This window comes from Drosophila sulfurigaster, chromosome 2R (genome assembly GCF_023558435.1).
Source record: "Drosophila sulfurigaster albostrigata strain 15112-1811.04 chromosome 2R, ASM2355843v2, whole genome shotgun sequence".
NCBI lineage: Eukaryota > Metazoa > Arthropoda > Insecta > Diptera > Drosophilidae > Drosophila > Drosophila sulfurigaster.
This window is the reverse complement of record NC_084882.1, coordinates 36,581,960-36,604,678: the sequence shown is the minus strand read 5'-3', so window position 1 is coordinate 36,604,678 and position 22,719 is coordinate 36,581,960. Positions and strand designations below refer to the sequence as shown.

Genomic DNA, 22,719 nt, shown 5'->3' with positions numbered 1-22,719 from the left:
TCGAAACATGAAACATTCTGATTGTAAGAGCGTGGAAGTAGGTCAACTTCGCTGCCGTCGACGTCGGTGTTGTTGTTGTTGTTGCTGCCTCAGCTGCTTCGTCGTCATCGCCAACGCGCTCTCGAACTTGGCTTTGGTCTCGACTGCCGCAACACAGCGCCAAGCTCAGACACCAAAGCCAAACGCCAACAATAAGAAGAATAAAGAAACACACACAAACACACACTTGCACACATACTTATACGTTGCTGGAATACTTAAGCATCCGCGTCCACTTGCACTTTCTTTTTCAAGCTGGCGTCGTCGTCGTCACAAACTTGATTTGCCTTTTGCTTTGGCTCATTCTACTTCTCCCAGTGCAAACGGCGCAAGTTCGTGGCTTAAGTCTTTCGTTTGGCACTCGCGCACGTTCGCTTCGCTTAGCTTTCGCTTTGTGCTCTTTCATTGTTTCGGCTGCCCTGCTGCTGCTGCTGCCCAATAATATTCTCTTGATCTTTTTCAAGTCTTGCATTTAGGCCTCAATTTCACCATCTTGTATAACCATTTCCATTTCAAGTTGTGTAAGGAACACACACAAAGCGAATGTCAATTTATTGGTTTTCATATTCCGAGAACTTTTTTAATCACAGAATTCAGTATTCAATAGTTATTTATGTTTCTTTTAATTGACAACTTCAATGAAATTCATAATGCATCTTTTTTATTTTTTTATTATATTTAGAAATGAATAAATTAAGCTGTTATAACTAAATTTTGTCGAAGTTGCGCTTATAATAGAATATCCCTAAGCACTGCTATTTTAAAGTTCACAACTGTATGCAGATCAAATAGAAGCGCACTTCTGTTTATAAAATAATACGTCTTTATTGCTGTACTGGTTTAATTACTTAAAAAAATGAATCATATCTAAACAAAAAATAAGTCCATGAACTAAGTATTTTCTTAGTTGAAGTTCATGAAAAACTGTTGACTGCAAGGCGTTGAACTTTGCTTAACGTTTACTTCAGTCAACGTTTCAGCATGCGAGTAAATTGTTTAATACTTGAAATGCATTCGAGCAAAACTCTAAACATCAATTCACATGTTTACATGCAGCTGATAAGCCAAAGAGCATTCGCTTAGCTGAAGTCCAAAAAAGTGTTGCATACTTTTAGGCAGCGCAGATAAATCGAAAAATTTGTGATTTGTGAATAGACTAACAAAGTGATTTTACTTCAACAACATTTCTGTTCTTTCCTATAACAGAGATATCAATTTCTAATTTTAAATATAAAAGTTGGGGAATGGTAATTTGTGACGAAACTAGCGAAAGCAAATATGCATATATAATTTACCTTTCGATTGAATTAATTGATTATGTGATAGATGTAGAGCATCAGCTAATCACAGTCAATTGATCTCTACGCGAGAATTTGCAAGAATTTCACTTAATCACTTCCGAACACTTGTCAATTATTTTTAGTTAAACAGCATCTATATATAAATGTATAATTAAGTGTATATATATATATCTTGCCACGTAACATCGATTTGAAATGTGCTTAAAAGGATAAATTCCGAAGGAATGAGTAAATTATAAATAAGAATACGAGCACAAAACAATGAGCAAAGCAAATTCGAGTACTCACACAATCAACTGGCGCATCGCATCGCACGAATAAAAATGCATCTCTCAACGCTGATTTTGGTAAATTGCAATGAATTGGCATGAAAAATGCGCGCCACGCCAATTTCGCAACTTCGCGACGATCTGTTGCAGGGGGCGGGGTTGTCAGAAGGCAGAAGAGGCAGACGTGCTGGCTGCTCTTCCTCGAGATGCTCGCGGAGATCAACCTTGATGTTGGTTAATAGGTGTCGCTCTCTGTTAGCGGCGTCTATTTTGGTGCCCGCCGATGCCGCCTGTCGCCTGCCGCCTCGAGATGCATCTTTTCATCGTCGGTCTGCTGCTCCGACTGGTGCGTCTCTGTCTATCTCTGTTGCACTGTGGCTCTGTCTCCTTTCTCCGCTCGCACATTCGGCGGCTGCTCAGGGTCCACGGTCCGCCAATTGTCTTGCGGCATCTGCCAGTCCTTCTAAGGTTCGTTTCTATTTTCTGAATTGGCAACGAGGCGAAGTATCTTCGGCACTTCGACGGGGAACAGGGGCGAGATCCGAGACGGTATGGGGACAAATGCTATCGGCTAATCGCCTGCCTTGCTCTCCCTGCCACGCATATTTGCTTATCAGTCATTCAGATTGTTGGCATTCCATCTACCCCCTGCAGCTCTTTGTCTTTCTCTGTTTTCCCTTTTTTCGCAATGCGCTACACTTTGAGGTCTTTCAGATTGGGTTAAGAATTCCTAGTTCTTTATGAATGGAGATTTAAAAGAAGAATATATCGAAATAACATTTTCCCTTCTTAAAGCAAGTGCAGCGCATTTAAGTGTCGCCTACTCTCGGACAGTTTCTTAAATTGCTCGCTCGACAATTAAGAAAATGGCTTATATGGATCGATTCACGGTGAATGCGTGGCAACGCTCTCTCTCTCTGCTTGGCTGCCAACTAATTGAGTTCTCAACTCAATTGATCATCTGGGAGAGCCTTCGATATAAAGACGACCCTTGGCGATCGGCGTGCCATTTGTTGTTGAGTCTAGACGCCAACAAGAATCGAACGTGCGATTTATTTTCACCACATCCTTTCGTTGGCCTAAAAAGGTGTGTGTGTTTGTGTGGTTGTGTTTGTGCAGCGATACTTTCATCTACCGAACAAAGAAACGACAAATTCCCAAAGGATATTCACAGAGTTCTTCTTCCAGTCTAATTTGGAATACGCGATAAAACTCAAAGCATCTATTTTAAAGTGAAAACTCACATTTGGAAATCGGAGAAACTTCAATGCATTCTTCTCTTTCGGAATACGTGATGTCGATTCTATTTTTAAAGTGAAATAATTTCCTTCAATTCGGATTCGATTGTTAATCTAATAATAGAAAATAATTAGCTATTTGCAGAACATTCTGCTGTTGAGTCTCATTTGGATTATGTTAAAGTCGTCTTCTTGAAAGTGCAATATCTTCTATCATCTTTGGGATCGCACTGATCTCATATCCGGAAACTTTAGAATATCAATCGCCTTGCCTCATTTTGATAATATTAAAAAGAGGATAATCAAAAAGCTATATAAAATATCAATTGAGCTTCAAGAAATATCTAATTGGGAAGAGACTAGAATAAGGCTCATTTCAACAATATTAAAATTGTCTGCAAATGCAATCTAAAATATGAATTGAATTAGGAATCTCGTCTAGAAAATCTTACAGAAGACTGAGACTTGCTTTGGATCAGACTAATTAGAACATTTCTAAAAGGTTCCTCAAAAGGCATTCTAAAATATCTTCAGGAAATATACCACCTCATAGTCACACACACCAAAACATTTACTCTAGTTCCAAAAACAACCTCTAATTACTTATCGCATTTCCATTTAAATTGCAGATAAACTGTCAAAATGTGTGACGATGATGCGGGTGCATTAGTTATCGACAACGGTTCGGGCATGTGCAAAGCCGGCTTCGCTGGTGATGACGCCCCCCGTGCTGTCTTCCCCTCGATTGTGGGTCGTCCACGCCACCAGGGTGTGATGGTGGGTATGGGTCAGAAGGATTCGTACGTTGGTGATGAGGCTCAGAGCAAGCGTGGTATTCTCACGCTGAAATACCCCATTGAGCACGGCATCATTACCAACTGGGATGACATGGAGAAGATCTGGCATCACACCTTCTACAATGAGTTGCGTGTGGCCCCCGAGGAGCATCCAGTATTATTGACAGAGGCCCCACTCAACCCCAAGGCCAATCGCGAGAAGATGACCCAGATCATGTTCGAGACCTTCAACTCGCCAGCCATGTACGTTGCCATCCAGGCTGTGCTCTCCCTGTACGCCTCCGGTCGTACCACCGGTATCGTGTTGGACTCCGGTGACGGTGTCTCCCACACTGTGCCCATCTATGAGGGCTTCGCTCTGCCCCACGCCATTCTGCGTCTGGACTTGGCTGGTCGCGATCTGACCGATTATCTGATGAAGATCCTCACCGAGCGCGGCTACTCGTTCACCACCACTGCCGAGCGTGAGATTGTGCGTGACATCAAGGAGAAGTTGTGCTATGTCGCCCTGGACTTTGAGCAGGAAATGGCCACCGCTGCCGCTTCCACATCCCTGGAGAAGTCCTATGAATTGCCCGATGGTCAGGTGATCACCATTGGCAACGAGCGTTTCCGCTGCCCCGAGGCTCTCTTCCAGCCCTCGTTCTTGGGCATGGAGTCGTCTGGCATCCACGAGACTGTCTACAACTCGATCATGAAGTGCGACGTCGACATCCGCAAGGATCTGTATGCCAACTCTGTGCTGTCCGGTGGTACCACCATGTACCCAGGTAAAAATAAGCACTTATATAAAAAGCTTGAATCCTTACTCATACTACGTTACTCTTATTCTATCAGGTATTGCTGATCGTATGCAGAAGGAGATCACTGCTCTGGCCCCATCGACCATCAAGATCAAGATCATTGCTCCACCTGAGAGAAAGTACTCCGTCTGGATCGGTGGCTCCATCTTGGCCTCTCTGTCCACCTTCCAGCAGATGTGGATCTCCAAGCAGGAATACGATGAGTCCGGCCCCGGCATTGTGCACCGCAAGTGCTTTTAAATCTTTCCCGCTTAGCGAAAGATCAACAAAGACAACAACCACCAACTTAGCAATGTCACAAACCAGCACCGCGTTCACCAACACCAACACCAACATCGGCGAGCTTTTCACCAACACGCTTCACATTCAACGAGAACTGCAACCAAAGAGAAGAAGACGAAGACCGGGTGGATAAGAAGATCAATCCGAACCCTAGTCTCGAGATCTATTGCACAAATATCATTAAAAAGACACATTAATCAATTACAAAATACCAAAAACAATACACTGGCGATGTTCACCACGAATATCTTTAGTGAAATCGTTGAAAGTGTAAAACAAAAAACACATATTTTATAAACTTACTTCAAGTGTATATGAAAGGGCTTTGTATCTTAGCCAAATATTAAAGCCAAATATATATCTTCCATTAAAACTATAAACACACATTTTCAATAAAGACATTTTTTCTATTACGATAATGAAAGAAAGAGTTCGATCTTTTCTTTTGAATAGAAGATTCCCTAAAACTAAAAGTCATTTAAAAGTTTTCTATAATTTTAAATTTTTGTAGTAAGGTGTGTATAATTTAAATTTTCAATAGATATTACTTCCAATACCATAAAAATATATATCTTCCATTAAAACTATAAACACACATTTTCAATAAAGACATTTTTTCTATTACGATAATGAAAGAAAGAGTTCGATCTTTTCTTTTGAATAGAAGATTCCCTAAAACTAAAAGTCATTTAAAAGTTTTCTATAATTTTAAATTTTTGTAGTAAGGTGTGTATAATTTAAATTTTCAATAGATATTACTTCCAATACCATAAAGAAAGAATGCAGCCACATATTTAGTTTAACAACAGTTTTATTCGTCATAATAATTATGATTATTAATGATATTATACTTATGTGTTAATTATTATTCCTATGTTATGTTGTGCTTACATTAATTCACTTATGTTGTGGTGCCTATGTTAATTAGATGTATGTAAATGCTTAGAATAATTTATTAATGTATACACCTTCATAATACTAAAATACATTAGTATTTAATAGTTGGCAGCGAGGGCAGTGCGGTAAGTTATTTGTAATTGAAATTGTATATATGTGCGAATATGTACATATGTATGTGTGTGTGTGTGAGTTTGGTGTTGGTAAAGGACCCAAAAATAAAAAAAGGAATAGTTCGCGCGATGATATATGTATAAAAAATTCTAATTTTGGTTGGGATGCTAACATTATTTACGGTTTCTCAATCCATTTCTCATTTGGTGGGGATTCTATTAAATATGAGTATTCTTTTTAGTGTTAACTAAGTAAATATAATTATTTAGTATAGAACACACTTATACTCCAATATATGTATATGTATATATTTGTATATGTATATGGCTTACTCTCCAAATAAAATAAGTATACAAATATTGTATAAACGGGCATTGCACTTACTAAAGTTCAGAGATAAGACGAAAAGCGTTGCGAAGCTCCAACAATCGTAGAGATTGCTTTACTTAAAAATGTACTTGAGATTCTACATACATTCAGATACATAGATATCGTTATAGATTAGAAGTACAAATATCATTTGTTGACAAGCTCTGCTTAACATTCACTCAATAATTAATTTGTTAACTACTTGACTATTTACAATACGCTTCTTACACTCTATAAATGGCGATGAAATATTCATGTAATTTCGTTCATATGAAACCTATATATTTCCTCTTAATCAGACATCAGACATTAGACATCTAATATTCTTTTGGCGTCCAGTTTGTTCGAGTTACCTTAATAGATTTCACTTAATAGATTTCACTTTTAACTTCCCGGCAGCCAGGCTAACAATTTTGAATTTTTAATTTTGAAAATACTTTTTGCTTTGATATCCGTCGAATCAAATTTTTTCCCTAGCTAAAACTACACATGTATATTTCCCAACTTCTTCTTCTTCTTCTTCGTTCTTTCTGTTTTTAATACTATTCAATTTGTATAAGTTCTGTGCAGCAACTGAACTTAACTCGTAAGCACTTCGCGTTGTTTCCATTGGGAGGTCGCTTTGATCCGCCATTGCTCACGCTGGATGCAAGTTGTTTGGCTGCACAGGAGGAGACGCGCGTTAGACGCGTCTAGCACCAATGATTCGTCAAGCCCATCCTGGAGGCCACATCAGTCAGGCGCCCGCATGGATCACACAACGTCCACGTAAAGCCCGGACGATGGCGCAATGGAGCAACGACCGCAGAAGCCGCCACAGAAAGCTCGCCTAGACAATGAAGACGTGTCGAACTGGAATAAAACAGAATATGGTTACTTTCGACTATCAAATGAAATTCTTGATTATATTTACCCCACTCGCCCGCTGCATGACCGCTCGATTGCCGTATGTGTTCCACACGGTGCCGGGCCGTAATTGGAAACCCGTGCGCTGCAGACTGATGGAGAAGTCACCCTGCGGACATGCCGTGTTCTGATTGTAGCAATCTCCTGCAGATCCCAGAGACTGTCGCTGGCCCCGCGACTGCGAGAACTCAAAGTCATTCTCAATGATGCGCAGATCGGTAATGTTGAGTCGCAGCTTGTTGAAGTGCGTCCGTCCCGAGTTCTGATCGTTGGCATATTCGTGAGCGCGCGTTGTGGGCGGACAGCTGTTCAGCAGAAGTGTCTTGTACTCATAGTAGATGGAGTAATTCTCTTGCGGTTGAACGGTAATGTATTCCCGAGGCGCCGCGCTCCTCATCTGATGGCAGTAGATGCGCACTGGACGGAAGCGCACTTGTATCGTGTACTCGCCGTCCTTGTCGATGCCATACATGCGCTTCAGATCGGCGCAGCTCTGCGCACTTCGACTCGCCTTTTCGGCATTGTTGTAGCTGCTGCCGATGTTGTTGTGGGCGGCCATCATTCCTCCAGAGGCGCAGCTAGGCGGTGGCTTGCACTTGCGCCTATTCTCTTTGGCTCTGTTGCCAACACGCCTTCCATGCGAGTCGCGGTATATGATTCGATACCTCTCGTAACCCATGCAATCGCACTGCAATTAAGAATACAAATTAGAAAATATTTTAGCTATTGATAAGCCTGCACTTACTGGTGTCAACACCTGGAGCTGCTGTTGCACACATTCGGAGCAAAATCTTCGTCGACTGGGTCGTCGCTTGACATCGCAATGATGATCGCTGACCATGTTACCTTGGAAGGCCTCGCAGCGCACATAGCGCGACTGATAGTCCTCGGTACAATCCTTGGAGCAGGGCGTCCACGGCGACGATTTCCATTGGCACTTGATCTTGCAGATTTTCGTGGACTTCCTCAGTCTGGGCTTGCGTACTTTAAGTGTTGTGCAGAAGGAGTCGTCGACATACACGCGACGCTTGGGTGCTCCAGGCACCTCTGGCTTGTAGACTCGCGCACATCGCTGCACCTTGTGCTTTTTGCCCGTGCCACACTCCACAGAGCACTAAAGACAGTAATGAAAGTTAATAACTATATTTAAGTCAGTTTAGTATTGTACTCACTTGCTCCCATTCACTGGTGTACTTGATGTGACAGCAGTTGCGCACATTCTTAGGCTTCTTGTCCAGTGGACATTGATTGCCATAGGGACTCGTGCAGGTCACCGTTCGATTCATCTTGCACCAATCGCTGCACTCGCCCCACTCCCCCGCCATCCAGTGGTTCACCGAACGAGTGTTTATCTGCGGGGCTAAAGTGTTAATGAAGCTTGCAAAGCTTATTTTAGACATTTGTTTTACTCACCGTCACATCTGGATAAAAGCGACATGGCTCCATATTGCAGGTGCGCAGATTGTCATTCAGATACTCCTTGGTACGGCGATTGCAGAGTTCATCGCTGACTGGCATTCCATTCAGATAGCAGCGCACTTCGCGCACTTGGGTGCCAGTTCCACAGGTCTTGGTGCACTGCCCAAATGAATGCCTCAATCAATAGTTTGTCTTTATGCCTTTAGCTAAATTCACTTACCGTTGACCAATCCGTGTAGTTCCAGCAACCCTCGCGGCATTGCTCGTGACGCACAATCTCAAACTTGAGTTCGCAATAGGACATGTCCACGATATTCGAGCGCGGAATATTGGGGATTGTCTGTATGCAGCTTAAGGTCTTCTCGCGTGTGCCCAACTCTCCGCAGGAAGCCGAGCACTCCGAAATGCTGGTGGTGTTCAATCTGCAGAGAAGCCAAGGATTAGCTATGATTCTCGTTTTAAGTGGCATGCAACTCACGTAAGTTCGCATTCGGTATTACAGCTGCGATACTCGGGCTTCGGCATCGCGGATCCATCGCAGAACTGACTCGCCACCTTTACGCCCTGAGTGATACTAACGCAGACGGCCTGGCGATGCATTGTGCCCTGGCAGAGGGAGTCGCAGTTGCCCCACGCTTGCATTTGCCAGCGATAGATCTCTACTTCCGGCTCGGCAGCAACGCGTGGCAGGTCCAGTGTGTAGGTGTATGTGATCAGTACAGTCTGCTGATTCTTCGCAGCACTCAGATCAATAGAGATAAGCTATACAGCAAGTTGTTGGTTAAACAAAAATAAATGAATACAAATTATTTATTTGTCTTACCTCAACGATCAAATCACGCGTCGTTTTGAATGAGTATGTGGTGCTCACTTGCTCCTCTGTGCTGTTGGAGCCGTTGTAATCGATGGTTACGCCAGCATAGGAGTACTTCTTTGGATAAGGCGTTACGACCTTGTCGCTGTTCAACAGCGCTACATGCCGATCGTCGCTGAGGACAATGTAGTTTTGATCGGGATAACCGGTCTGGGTGATGAATATATTCGAGGCACCTGCAATTAACAAAATACTTGGTCATAATCCTTTTAATTGCACTCAATAATACTAAAAGACGTTATGCAGCCCACGCGTTGCAACGGTCGAGCTGCTTGCCTGTTATAGAATACTATGTGCTTGGCTAGAAATCGATTTGTAATATTAAATATGCCAGCCCTGAAATTGATTTGGAGACGATCACACTTTGTGATTTTTCCCCAATAATTTTTTAATGACATGAATTATTAAGATTAATATTTCTTTGAAATTTAAATTGATCGATTATTTAAATTTATCGATATCCACTTCTTCTTCTTACTTTTCGGTAAGGTTGCCAATTGTCGGCGATAAAACATTCTGTAATGAACTGCACTTGGCCAGTGTGGCCACATTTGCGTAGTAATTCGCCGCCAAGTCTTCATTAAGCGACACGCACATAATATCCAATTAGGAAGTTTATCAGAAAAAATTAAATTAAATGCTATTAAATATATTATTTTGTAGTGCGCAATAAGCTGAACGCAAAAGTCGGCTTATAGCATAAAGAAGTAACGAAAAAAAAGGTTAAGTTCCTGCAAAAAACATGTGCTTGCTCTTCTTTGGGAGCAACGTGAGATACAACGTGGGCAAAATGGCGGAACTAAAAAGTTTCGGGTAACCAATTGAATTTTTTTGTTTTTTTTTTTTGTGCACAATGAGTTTAACGCAGTGAATCGTGTTTAATAACACCAAAATGTAATGAGTGAGTGAGTGTATACGTTTTTAAGTGCGGGAGTGAAAAATAAAAATGTCTACCGCTGTTGTCCTTTCGCAGTATACACAGGTAAATATATCTAACTATTGGCTAGAAATCGAGTTGTAATAATAATTATGGCAAATTGGTTTGGAGACGATCACACTTTGTGATTTTTCCCCAATAATTGATTTTTCTAAATCAAATGAATTATTAAGATTAATATTTCTTTGAAATTTAAATTTATCGATTATTCTTCTTCTTTCTTTTCGGTAAGGTTGGCGAATGCAATTGTCGCCGATAAACATTCTATAATGAACTGCACTTGGCCAGTGTGCCCACATTTGCGTAGTAATTCGCCGCCAAGTCTTCATTATGCGACACGCACTTAATATCCAATTAGAAAGTTTATTAGAAAAAATTAAATTAAATGCAATTATGCTATTAAATATACTATTTTGTAGTGCGCAATAAGCTGAATGCAAAAGTCGGCTTATAGCCTAAAGAAGTAACGAAAAAAAGCTTTAGTTCCTGCAAAAAACATGTGCTTGCTCTTCTTTGGGAGTAACGTGAGATACAACGTGGGCAAAATGGCGGAACTAAAAAGTGTCGGGCGATAATTTTTTTTTTTTTTTTGTTATGTTTTTTTTTTTTGTGCGCAATAAGTTTAACGCAGTTAATCGTGTTTAACAAGTGAGTGAGTGTACACGTTTTTGAGTGCGGGAGTGAAAAATAAAAACGTCTACCGCTGTTGTCCTTTCGCAGTATATGTATGTAAAATACATATGTATTTCTTTCATGTTTGCTTTGTACTCAAGCGAAAAAAGCCGTAAACTTATTTTCGCAAATGTTCCACCTTCCAAAAAATTTCATCATTGCTAATGCTAGTGTAACAAGTGTGCGCGTGTGATTGTGTGTGCTTGTAAGTGTCGGTGTGCGATTAAAATAATAATTTGCTGAAATGACCTCAGGGCAGCGTAGGCGCCGCTGTTGAGTGCAATCAGTCCGTACGTGAGGCGCCTAGATGCATTTGGATTTGGATTGGAAATTGGCATCGTCAGCTGAATCAGAATGAGAACAGTCGATTGGGGAGCAGAGGGCATCATACGAGTCACGCGTATCTTCTAATCAAACAAGGTGAGCTGACTTTCTATACAACTATTTTGCATGTTTGGGCGTGTTTAGGCATGCATGTGCTTGCACGTGCGTGTCTCTGTCTCTGTGTGCGTATGTGTGTGTGTTTGTGTCGGTGGAGATGACTCAATTGGCCATCGATGTCGTAAAACTATTTAATTGCACATTAAGTCCCGGAACGCAGAAACATTTACCATTAGCATTCATTCATCAAATCATTAGCCAAATTTTAATTATAGAACTTTTTTGCGGCACGTTGGCAACGATGCGTGAGGGTGTGGATGGATTTTATAAATGTGTGTTATGGATTTTTGGGTATGCGTACTCTTTTTGGCATGACTCTTGGGTCTTGGGTCTTAAGTCTGGTTGGGAGTGTACACACCTTTTGGTATTGTCGTGACGGGGAAGAGGCTCGAAGGGGGCCTCTTTTGCCTCAGCAGATCGGCGACCTGGATACTTCCGGTGTGTGTTGCGCACGTATCGTTTTTGCCTTCGCATACACCGCATCTGTCTGTTGATGGATACGAAAAAAAGTACACATAGTTTTTTGTTTAGATTCAAGAGATCTTTCACAGAGAAATAATTTTAAATCATTTTTTTTATTAAATTCTAAATATCTGAAAGCAAGAGTTGCAATGTTCAAATTCAACTTTCTGGGAGAAACTTGTTAGTGTTAAGAATTCCCTTTTTAAGATTTTATTCTTCATCTTGGCTTGTATTTACCCAGTTTAGCGATGGAGTTGAGCTCGTTGTCGCAGCCAGCCGGACGGCAGATGCCGTTCACACACTTGTCGAAGCTGTCCACGGTGCACGTGGTGCCATCGATGACCTTTTCCTCTAGCAAAAAAGTAGGCGCTATCGTCAGCCAGGCGGCAGTACAACTTGCACTTGTCCGCCACATGAGCATTCACTGTAAAGAGTTCGTTAGTTAGCCTTTACCTCTCCTCACTCTCTTCTTTGTCACAACTTACATCCATATTTGGGAATCCACTTGGAGTGCGGACTTATGCCAGGGATGTTAAAGTTTTTGCCGTTCATGTCATAGCATTGACGCTCCCGAGGATCCATTGTGCCCGCTGGGCAGGCATGCGTGTTGCATGAGCGATATTTCTTCCGACTCCCCACACAGAACTTGCCATTATTCGCCGGCTGTGGACTATCACACTCCCTGCGGGATTCCTGCACGCCGCCACCGCAAGTGAGACTACAGGGAGTAAAGGGACTCCAGGGTCCCCAACCGCCATTCACCACCTTGGTATAGCTGGCCATGCGGGACTCACATTTGCCTCTCTGGCACCAATATCTGCCATTGTTGCAGGGCGTGCCATCTGCCCAGGGCATACTGCTGGTGTGGCACGCGTCGTTGTCTTTGCAGTAGAGATATTTGCACTCGGCGTAGTTGTGGTCGCACTGGGTGCTTTGATTGCCATATATTAGCTGGCACTGGTGATCCAGGGAGTAGATCTCGCCTGGAAGTTTTGAGTTGAGGTTCGGCAGAAAGCTGGATGGCGTGTTCTCTAGGCAGGACTTGTCCATTTTTCTGCGAAAGAAATTTGCTATGAAGGATAACTGATAGATGAAGAATGGGTTGGTTGGGTGCTTACTCGAGGAACTCGGAAACATAGTGCCGGGAGCATTTGGACCAGGACCACGGATGCATGTGGGTGCCCATCACGCTGGACATTATGTGTAGGGTGCGATTGTTGCCTGTCTTCGTAATGTGTCCCTTGCAACGATCGTCGTCGTCATGTGGCATGTTCAGACTGCAAGCAGAAAGCAAGCGGTCAGCAGGGACAGCAGCAAAAAGGGACACCGTGTGAGAGACTTACATGTGGCCCAGTTCGTGGGCAATGGTGAAGGCGGCGGGCAGGCCATTGTCCTGCGCTATGGAACAGGAGCGCTCCTTGCAAACTGTGCCCAGCTCGGCCAGGCCGAGGGTGTTGCAGCGTTCCTCGCGTTCGTTGTCACAAATCTGATTCCTGCGAAGAGGCGAAGAGTTGCTCAACTGCCGTTCAATCAAGTGGAAAGAGTAGACCTACCTTGTAATTAGCATGGCAGTGTCGTAGTGGAAGCCCTTTTTCGAGAGGAACGAGCAGAAGTGCTTGAGCTTGTCCGATGGGGAGCCGTGGCGTCGATTACCCGCCCTGCTATTGGGAATGTTGTCGCGCAGACTGAGCAGGTTGACCACCGAAATTTGAATGGAGTTGCCAATGCTGGCGTCGGCAAAGATGTTCGATACTATCGAGAATAGGGTGAGAATGTAGGAAGTGAGATCGCTCTTGTGGAACTCGAGCATCGTGTTGTCAACGGCGATTAGCACCTCCAGCGTATAGACCTGGTTGCTCTGATTGGGATAGTGTCGCTTGTTGCGCGTGAGCCGAGGTCGCGTCGTCTCGCCCAGCTCGAAGGCCTCCAGTGCCATGTCCAGGTCGGAGACAGCGTGTCTGCGATTTCGCAGAGAGTGCCGCCAAACACGATGCAAGATCGGGTCGCTGTTTGTCTGGTTTATGACAAGTGGCTGAATGAGCAGCGAGCCGAAACTAGTTTTGATATAACCAGTCTGCCATTTAGGAGGAGAGAAGAGCGAGAGCAAGGGGTAATGGCTAATTAGTAGTCATATTTGCCGATATTTTTGTGATAAGCATAATTCGCATAATGTATAATGTATAATGCAAATGGCAAAGTTGTTGTTGACCTTACCATGCCACCGCAGAGGGAAACGCCGACCCTCGATTGACTATCGCCCTCCACACGCCCCGAGTAAATGCAGCCGAGGTCGTTGTCAGCCTCCAGCTCCTCGGTGCGATTGTGTAGTATGTTGATGATGCGAAATGTTTTCGATGGCACAAACGAGCTGTCCTGGGACAGCTTGAGATGCAGCACACGACCGAACATCTCCAGCTTGTACTCCGGATGGGGATCCCAAATCTTGTTCGTCTTGCTGCGAAATGTCCCCGTCTGGCTGAATGAGGATGTGGCATCTGCAAGCAGGATATCAGTGGCCACTTCGAGACGCTGTCGCGGTTCAGATTCACTCACCTCGTTGATTGCTGCTGTTGCTGTCGCTGTGTCGCTTCGATTCGTAGAGCAGATCCTCATAGTTGAGGCTGATGTTGTGCTGCTTAATGGGCGTGACGGTGTCGTTGAGATTGTCGTCGCCAATGTCTTCGATGACGCCGATGCCGACGCCAATGTCGTCGTCTCTTTCGATATCCGAGCCATCGTCGCTCCAGTTGATCACCGTTGTGTCGTTTATAAACTGCCTGGGTCCGCTAATCCCTGAACTGTCGGCATTTATTTGATCCAGCCGAATGCTGGTGCTGCTGCTGGGCGGACTGCTGAGGCCAAAGATGAGTCCAATGATCACAAATATGACCGTCGTCACCAAGGCGATCACGAAGGCGGACTGACGCCAGTGTGTCGACATGTTGTATTTAATCTTGTAGAACAACCACTCGCAGGTCTTCTTCAGCACGAGCTGTTTGCGATGCAACAAAAAGAGAATGAAAAGAAGAAAGTCTTAGTCGGCGGCTCAATTCGATACAATTCGATATCGCGCAACGCAAGCTGTGCGCTTCGTTTGCTTTTCTGATAGGGGCAGAAAGTCGAGAAAGCATTCTCTCACACCTTCGTGTTGCAGATTGCAATTGGCTACCTCTAGGCATTGGTGCGATCTTTGGCACGTTCCACTGGCCCAGCTGCCAACTGAGATGCGACTGAGATTATCGTTCTCGCAGAGAACTATTCAATTGAGAAATGCAAACCGGCCCCGTCCCGTCTCATTCCCTTCCCTTCCCCTTTTGAGACGCCACAGTTTGCGGCAATTAGATCTATAGACCTGTTGAAAAGACTTCTTCGCACCGCCAAAAAAATTTCGCACGTCTTTCGTCTTTTTTTGTTGGTTGTGTTTTGTTTAAACTGAAATGTTTAAGCGCAGAGGTGTAAAGCGTGCCAAAGGCAGTTTATGTTATTTCTGTTTGATTGCTAGCAACAAGAAAAAAAACCAAAGGAAAAGAAACAGACACACAGAAATCGAGACCGCAATACATAACAAAAAATAAAGAAAAAAAGGTGAAAAAGATGAAATACTCGTGGACGCAGTTGAGTATCCCCTCGGGGCAACTATTTATATGCCTTTAATTTGTTAATTTACGAGTGGATGAGTGTTGGGTTTGAATCTTTGGGTATTCGGGTATTCGGCTATTCAGTATTTGACTATTTGGCAGAAATGAAAATTATTATGCTCGTGCATTTAGCGCAACACAATGATCAATGTTGTTTTTATTGTTTTATTGCCGGTGTTGCGATGCGTTGCGTTTGCTGGCGTGAAATAAATTTTAATTTCAATTAAAATGCAGATAAAAATATTCACGAGATTCGTTGCCAAACTTAAGTTTTAGCCAATTTGGCTAAATAATGGACGCATTTTACATAATTTTACGCCAGCTCTCTGAACTTTGCGACGTTTGCGGCTGTCAACTATGAGCGTGTCAAAGCATTTGTTATGCGGCCAAAGTGTCGCATCAAACGTGTTTTTATTGTGGTTTGATTGGCCGATAAGTCGCCCCGATAACTGGACCCAGGGCGGGGCAGCCAAGCAGCCAAGCAGCCAAAGTGCTCGGATTTCCGTTGTTCAGCAGTCGAACAGTCATGCGAAATGAATGCACACACTCGCACTCGCAGTCGCAAAGCAAACCTTCAACCTGATGGCAATCTGTTTGAATATTGATTGCCATTGACCTTTTCGTGTGTGTTCGCTTTTCGGTTATTCGCCCTATTGAAAATAGATCAAATAGATCAAATGTGTCACAAGATTTACGATCGCACGCTTGATAAACTTCGCTAAACGCAGATAAAGACGGAGCTTGGAATCAATCAGTAACTCAATATCGTGATATCAGTTATTCATTAGAATACCTGAATGACACAATTCAAGTTGTTTGTTGTTTGTTTGTTGTTCGGTTCGACATGCAAACATGCATTATTTATGTTCGATCCTTGTGTTGAATAATTTGTTGCCTACTTTTCGGCGAGTTTATTGCTTCAAGTTCAAGGCCCAGACTGAACTGAACTCTCAGAACTTGAACTGTTTCGATTTTACTTGGGAAATTTCGCTTATATCAATATGTTTGGCACAAATATTTATCAAGCGAGCAGCATTAATCAAAGCGATAGCTGTATGTGCAAACTGTCAGGGTTATCAGTGGGTCTTGCCTCTATATATACTTCGAGCTGCTTTCTCAGAAGTTGCATTGTTGTTGTTTGCGTTCGCTTAAGAAATTCTATTGAATATCTCTGGTGCTGGTGTGAGGCTTATCATAAATTTCATCCAATGTTTAAATGGCCGCATGCGATTTGCAATGCAAATTCCTCTGCCTGCTTGTGGCTTTTGCTCTTGCTCTGGCTTTAGCTTTGACTTTGGCTCTTTATGTATTTAATTAAAGCGCCATTCTGATGATCAGTGTTTATCTTTCGGTTGTTAGTTATGCATGCGTTTGGGGAGCTGCTTATTAACTTGTTTCCAACAGCCTTATAAATATGCAAATGCGGACACGCCGTGTGCCGTGTCTTCTGCCTGCTTTTATCAGCATCAAGTGATGCTTGCACCATTTTTTTGATTTCGATTTCGGCTGTTTCACATTTCCACTTAATACTAATTCCAATAATTTATTATTAAGTCAAAGTGGTTCCTGGCCTCTGACTAATTGACCAGCGCATCGATGAAGCGGCAGCGCACAAAAATATCCAAAATACTCAAGAGCAACAACAGAACCCTCAAGAAACATCCCAAGCAATGGGAAAACCTGTTTACACCTGCCAGCTGAGAAGCTGAGCAGCTGAGCAGCGCTGAAAATGAGCAGCAAACAAGCGATTTGTGTGTCAGTCGATTACTTTATATTGCCGAGTGCTATAATTTATGCCAATGGCTACATTTTGGCCGACACTCTGTCTGCGCGGCAGCGAGCCAACGACGCCGCTCAGTCTGTCCCCTCGAGCAGCGTGAAGGCCGCCGTTAACGACGGCGACGGAGACGGAGATGACGATGCTGCGGTCCAGCTTCACATTAGGCTTATAGTCGATACTCTCGAATCGATATTTGTGCTGTAAACCGCACAATTTGTGGCCAGCTAATTGACTGAGCTCTCTTGAGGTGTTGGTGCTAAGTGAACGCGACGCGTCTGCGTCGAAACGAATCGAGTCGAGGCGAGTTGAGTTGAGTTGAGTCGCAGGCAAAGCCAAGTGTGCGAACGATGTGAACAACGCGGCGTATGCGCAATATGCGGCTAATTACACAGCTTGTTGCGTTTAATTTGTATTTAATGACTTAATTGCAAAGCCGGCAAAGTTGGCTGGCGCCCAGTTGTCCGAAGCCACGTCTCGAACTGAATTCGAATTGGGAATTAAAGGCGGCCACGTGTCGTATACGCAATGCTGACAATTGTTTATAATTTGCTGCACCGCATGCGCGCAAAGACTACAAATTAACAAATCGCTAATTATCGGCTACATTTCGGCACTCGCATTCACACATTAATGGCAAGATTAATCAAAGCGTTGGCACTGGTGTTGAGTTACATGATTAATAATGTAAAAGACCTTAAATGGCAACGTACACACACACACACACACTTAGAAAATACGAGTATGCGTCAATATGCAGCTCGCATCTCGCGCGCAATGCAATTTAATGTTCCAATTATATTTTGGCGAATTTTTGGTTGAGTTTTTGGTTTTTTGGTTTGATTTTCGATGCGAAAATTGTTCATACGGTTCGATTGCCGCTGTTTACAGTTGCCACATGTGAGTGATAAATAAATAAATTTGTTGAATTTATGAGCGTGCACTTGTTGCAATAATGCACACAGGACGCGTGATCGGCCAAATCGAAAATAATACTGAACCCCTCGAATCGTATTTAATTCGCTTAAATACGAAATACAAAATAGATCGTTAGCCTAGCAAACATTTTCAAACAACATTCAACATTCGATTAATTGGAACTTACGAATGCCGAAAGTATGTATAAATATTTGCATTTAGGCGTTTCCTGGGAAATGTTTTGTCGGTTTACAGCCACCAACAACAGCAACAACAACAGCAACAACAGCCACAGACAAACGAATGGCAGAGGAAAGCCGTGGGAAGAACTTTTGCGAATGGCAAAACGAAAACAAAAACGCAACTAAACATCCAGAACAAAAACAAAAATATCACAAAACAAAAACATGTCCATAAAACAGCTTCATGGATTTCCCTGGAAAAACTCTGCGCCACGAGCCAAATGCAGAGAAAAATCTGTTGTCGCTGAGGCTGTTTTCAGTTGGGGTTTGGGGTTAATCCCCGCATAGCATTGAGTTGCCTTTATTTGGATGTAGACAACACAACAACAACAACAAAAGCGAACCATAAAGATGAGGATGAAGAGATGCATTTGGCATTGTGTATCTAAATTGAAATCAGCATTGACCTGAAGTGCATTGATAACTCAACAATTATAGTATGCAGCAAGCATATTCAATTTACAATTCACAATTCAAATTTACAATTTACAATTGAAAGCCATCAGCAGGCAGGCAGCAGCAAATCAATTAACCTTGAGAAAAATGCGTTTGGCAAAAACTTAATTGAAAAAAAATAAAAAGCCATCAAAATGCATCAACAACAACTACAAAATTGACTCTAATGCCATTTGACTTAACGAGCAAATCGAATAGCTGGCTGACTGACTGACTGGCTGACTGGACGAGAGCTGGACGGAGTCTGCGATTGCGATTGCGTCTGCCATGTGCTGGCCATATCATCATCAGGCTCGTCATCATCATAGACATCATGCCAGTTGTTTATACGCAGCGTCGCAGTTTCTGCCTCTGTCTCCATCTCTTTCTCTGCCCCCAAGTCAATGGCACGCACATGGCGCGGCCGGAGGTAGACCCCCAAAAGTAATTTCGCCGAGTTAATTATTGCGTGTTTAACCTTGAAATTAACGAGTATATTTCGATCGTTTTAAAACTATAAAATAATCAACTTTGTTTAGCTTTCGTTTCATAAAATTTGCACAAAATAAACTGAATAGAAATATTGAGCAAAAAACGCTGAAAACGAAACGAAAACGCACACGATAAAAACAAACAAAATATAAAATATTATCAGGTTTGCTTTTTGCTTTGATATTCCTCATAAAATTCTATGCTTAAGCATCAGCCTTAAAATGGTATTTGTCATTGCTTTAAAATTGCACTAAACATCAATTGCATAATCCATGTTAATCTCTCGATTCGAATCAAGTGCATAAAATGAGTGTTTGTGAATGGGCTGTGTGACTCATTCGCGAATCAGATCCTCTCAAAGCCATAATGCTCTTGCACTTATCTGCCAAAGTGTCGTAAACATTTTTAATACTCGCAATAAACTGCAACATAGAGATTCCATCCAACGGAAACAGATTGAGAAAGAGAAACATAGAGAGAGAGAGAGAGGGAGGAGAGGCTGAATGTTTGTGTATTTATTCAGGTTTTATTTAATACTTTAGTTAATAGTCCCCTTTTGATTTATTTGGCACACTTTGCTGTACACAAATGGCATGGAATAACACACGCAGAGCATTGCGAATTTCAATTTATGGTCACACACGGTGTATGCGTAATGTGAACTATTATTACCTATCTGCACCGTTTTAGTAATTACCTGCAATTTTGCAAGTGCAAGTTGCCGTTGCCTTAAAAAGATGTCGATTACAAGTCTGTTTACGTTTCGTTTATTGCTGGCTATCAATCTAATCGATATTCGCATTTTCACACAATCTCTCAGATGAGATACGCACACATGTTATATAAATATTCATTGTAGTCGTAATACAGCGTATTCAGCATTCCACACGGCCGCACATTCTCACGTTCGGTTTATTTACATATTTTATGTAGTATCTGCAGTTGCTTGCCCACGTCGGGGGAAAAAAGCATAAATTACAAATATTTATTTGCTTTTGGACGCTTACAAAGTGTGCGTGTTTATTTGGACAGTGCAAGTCGATGCCAAAGGCATTGGCCTGGCCCGAACTGGACTGGACTGGACTATGGAGTGGACAGAATTGAAACACCTGGCACAATGCCGCGCCTTTCGATCGAGCAATTGGATGTTGGATGCGGACTTGCCCCTTTTTTGAGACTGATTAACTAATTAAAAATCAGGCAGAAATCAGCTTCCTTTTGCAACTTGACGCCTTTAAGACATTGTAAATTATTGGCCAGTTCAAAGAGACGACTTCTCGGAACGCTCTGGGTGGTGAGCAGTAAACAGATGGCTGAGAGACTGCAAGTTGCCGTTGAAGATCGAGATCGTGTGTGCGATCGTGTTTATACTAGATGCATGAATGTGTTAATAAGCATTTAGCTTAATTGCCCTTCGTGGTGAGATTTTTGTGGCTAACTCAGACCCAGACGTTGCCTGGCAACATTGCGCCAAAAAGTAAAAGGAATGCTCAAGCACATTTCCCATTTCCCATTTCGCATTTCGCTTTGGGATTATTGTTTATTTTGGATGTGGCTCACTCAGGTTGCACATTAAAAAATAAGAGCACTATTAACTAAACTAATCACAGAGCAGGAGTGTAAACAAAGCAATATTCCACAGGAATGCCAACAATTTCAATAAACAAAATTTCAACTAATATCTACCTTATTATTTATGTTAACGGTTCGGTTCGGCACAACGAAACATTCGAACACGCTGCGAATGCGAAATCACTTTGAATGTTTTAACTGGGGAAAAGAGACTCGCACTCTCGATCCTTGTCGCGATGGTAATGACACAAGTGTATTCAAATATGTTCAATATATAATTGAAATTTAAATTTCGAGTGTTACGTGCTACACAGGAAATACCACATCATGAAGCACGTATGTGTTGCTTGCCACCCACAATGACACACACCCCGCATTACCCAAAAGCGGATGTCGCATTACAAATGACAAATTCCAGAAAATGCCTTTGTGTATGCTTTCTTTTTTTAAATACGAAGTTTTTACTCAACTCCTTTCCTCGGTTAATTGATCCAACTGATTGACTGTCTGACTGAATGTCTGGCAATAAAAACCTAAAAGCAAACTTGATGGGAGCTGCGATGAGTCGACTCCTTAATTGAGCATAACATGCAGACAAATATTTTCGACTTGAGTCGACTACTCAATCATTTACCGTTTTCTGACAGCAATTTCGAGTTGTATAAGGAAGTGTCTGAACGTGCATAAACTTGAATAAGAATCGTGCAATTCATTGACACTCATTTTTATACCCGAAGGGTATTATAAGAAAGGTATAACATAAACGGGTATACCAAAGTTGGGCACACTCAACTGTAGCTTTCTTACTTGTTTCACTGTGTTGCAATTAAATTCCTGAAAATTGAAAACTAATGCTGACATTTTATACAATTTCATTTAAGACTCCTTCAACTAATCATAATTTGTTTATTCATTATAGTTGAATAGACTTTGAAATGCTTTAACTCGTATCTTGTCGTCGAGCAATCTCAAAGATTTCTGTCTTATTGTTTTATTTTATGTTGTTGTTTGCGCTGCAGCTGTTGAATGCGATGTATTTTGTTCACAACAAATGTTGTTGCCATTGTCAGTGCACATTTTTAATTGCTTCTTGATAATGTGCTTGAGTTATGGACTTGCAACGCCTCTGACATTTCAATTTAGCTATTGACTGTCAACGGCATGTAAACAGACTGTTGCATTTTATTGTTATTGTTATTGTTATTGTTGTTTTGTTGTGTTGTTGTTGCCATCTTTGGGCTGCTGACAATGAGTGTGGGGCAACCCTCGAAGTCATCAAATTGCAGCCTGACATCCACTCAATTGAATGTTTGCATTTTGATTGATTGCATTCCCATGTCCAAAGGCGTTCACCCCATTCTTCATTCCTCATTCTTCATTCTGGGCCACGTGATGTTTATTATGTCAGGTTCGAAGTGTCGCAGAGAAATGCAAAAAATTGTTCTATTTGTTCGCATAGGTTTAATTGATAGTATAAATAAATCAGATGAGTGATATTTCTGTAGCAATTAAATAAAAATAGTCTGAAATATATTTGTGATTTTTAAAGACCGCACAGCAAGTAAGCAAACGGCTGGCTGCGGCTGTGGCGGCGTCCTCACAGGTATTCTACGTATTCACCTTCTGCGGGATTGACTCATAGACAACGCATACAATATATATTCGACTCATCGGAATACGCATACATATATATTTAACCATCTGGGCCCCTTTGAATATTGTTGTACTATATATTGGAATCGGACCGCAACACGCGAAATATTACTAAGTAGTTGCAAATGAAAATTGGATAATTAAGACGTGAACGAGTTGAAATTGTATAAGC

The 22,719-nt window shown here is 42.2% G+C and overlaps 3 protein-coding genes across 3 annotated transcripts in view; 2 read left to right on the top strand and 1 right to left on the bottom strand.

Annotated features, from left to right (window-relative positions):
- Nucleotides 1-3,458: 3,458 nt before the first annotated feature.
- LOC133838502 (actin, indirect flight muscle) lies at nt 3,459-5,109 on the top strand. The gene is made up of 2 exons (XM_062269625.1): nt 3,459-4,414; nt 4,482-5,109. The coding sequence occupies exons 1-2, from the start codon at nt 3,490-3,492 to the stop codon at nt 4,685-4,687; spliced, it is 1,131 nt and encodes a 376-aa protein (XP_062125609.1). The 5' UTR covers nt 3,459-3,489; the 3' UTR covers nt 4,688-5,109.
- A 413-nt stretch (nt 5,110-5,522) lies between these two features.
- LOC133838496 (A disintegrin and metalloproteinase with thrombospondin motifs 9) overlaps nt 5,523-22,719 on the bottom strand; it is a 41,363-nt gene continuing 24,166 nt past the window's right edge. Inside the window, 17 exon segments of the mRNA XM_062269618.1 lie at nt 5,523-6,961; nt 7,023-7,703; nt 7,761-8,129; nt 8,188-8,367; nt 8,429-8,593; nt 8,655-8,856; nt 8,913-9,196; nt 9,258-9,484; nt 11,717-11,845; nt 12,058-12,181; nt 12,183-12,244; nt 12,306-12,874; nt 12,939-13,097; nt 13,164-13,313; nt 13,374-13,894; nt 14,035-14,315; nt 14,374-14,812. Coding sequence (XP_062125602.1) covers nt 6,863-6,961; nt 7,023-7,703; nt 7,761-8,129; nt 8,188-8,367; nt 8,429-8,593; nt 8,655-8,856; nt 8,913-9,196; nt 9,258-9,484; nt 11,717-11,845; nt 12,058-12,181; nt 12,183-12,244; nt 12,306-12,874; nt 12,939-13,097; nt 13,164-13,313; nt 13,374-13,894; nt 14,035-14,315; nt 14,374-14,812 — 4,641 coding nt within the window. The 3' untranslated portion in view covers nt 5,523-6,862.
- The window catches only part of LOC133838506 (B9 domain-containing protein 1), a 43,752-nt gene continuing 32,045 nt past the window's right edge, over nt 11,013-22,719 (top strand). Inside the window, exon 1 of the mRNA XM_062269632.1 lies at nt 11,013-11,337. The gene's annotated coding sequence lies outside the window, so the exon portion shown is untranslated. The remainder of the gene's footprint in view (nt 11,338-22,719) is intronic.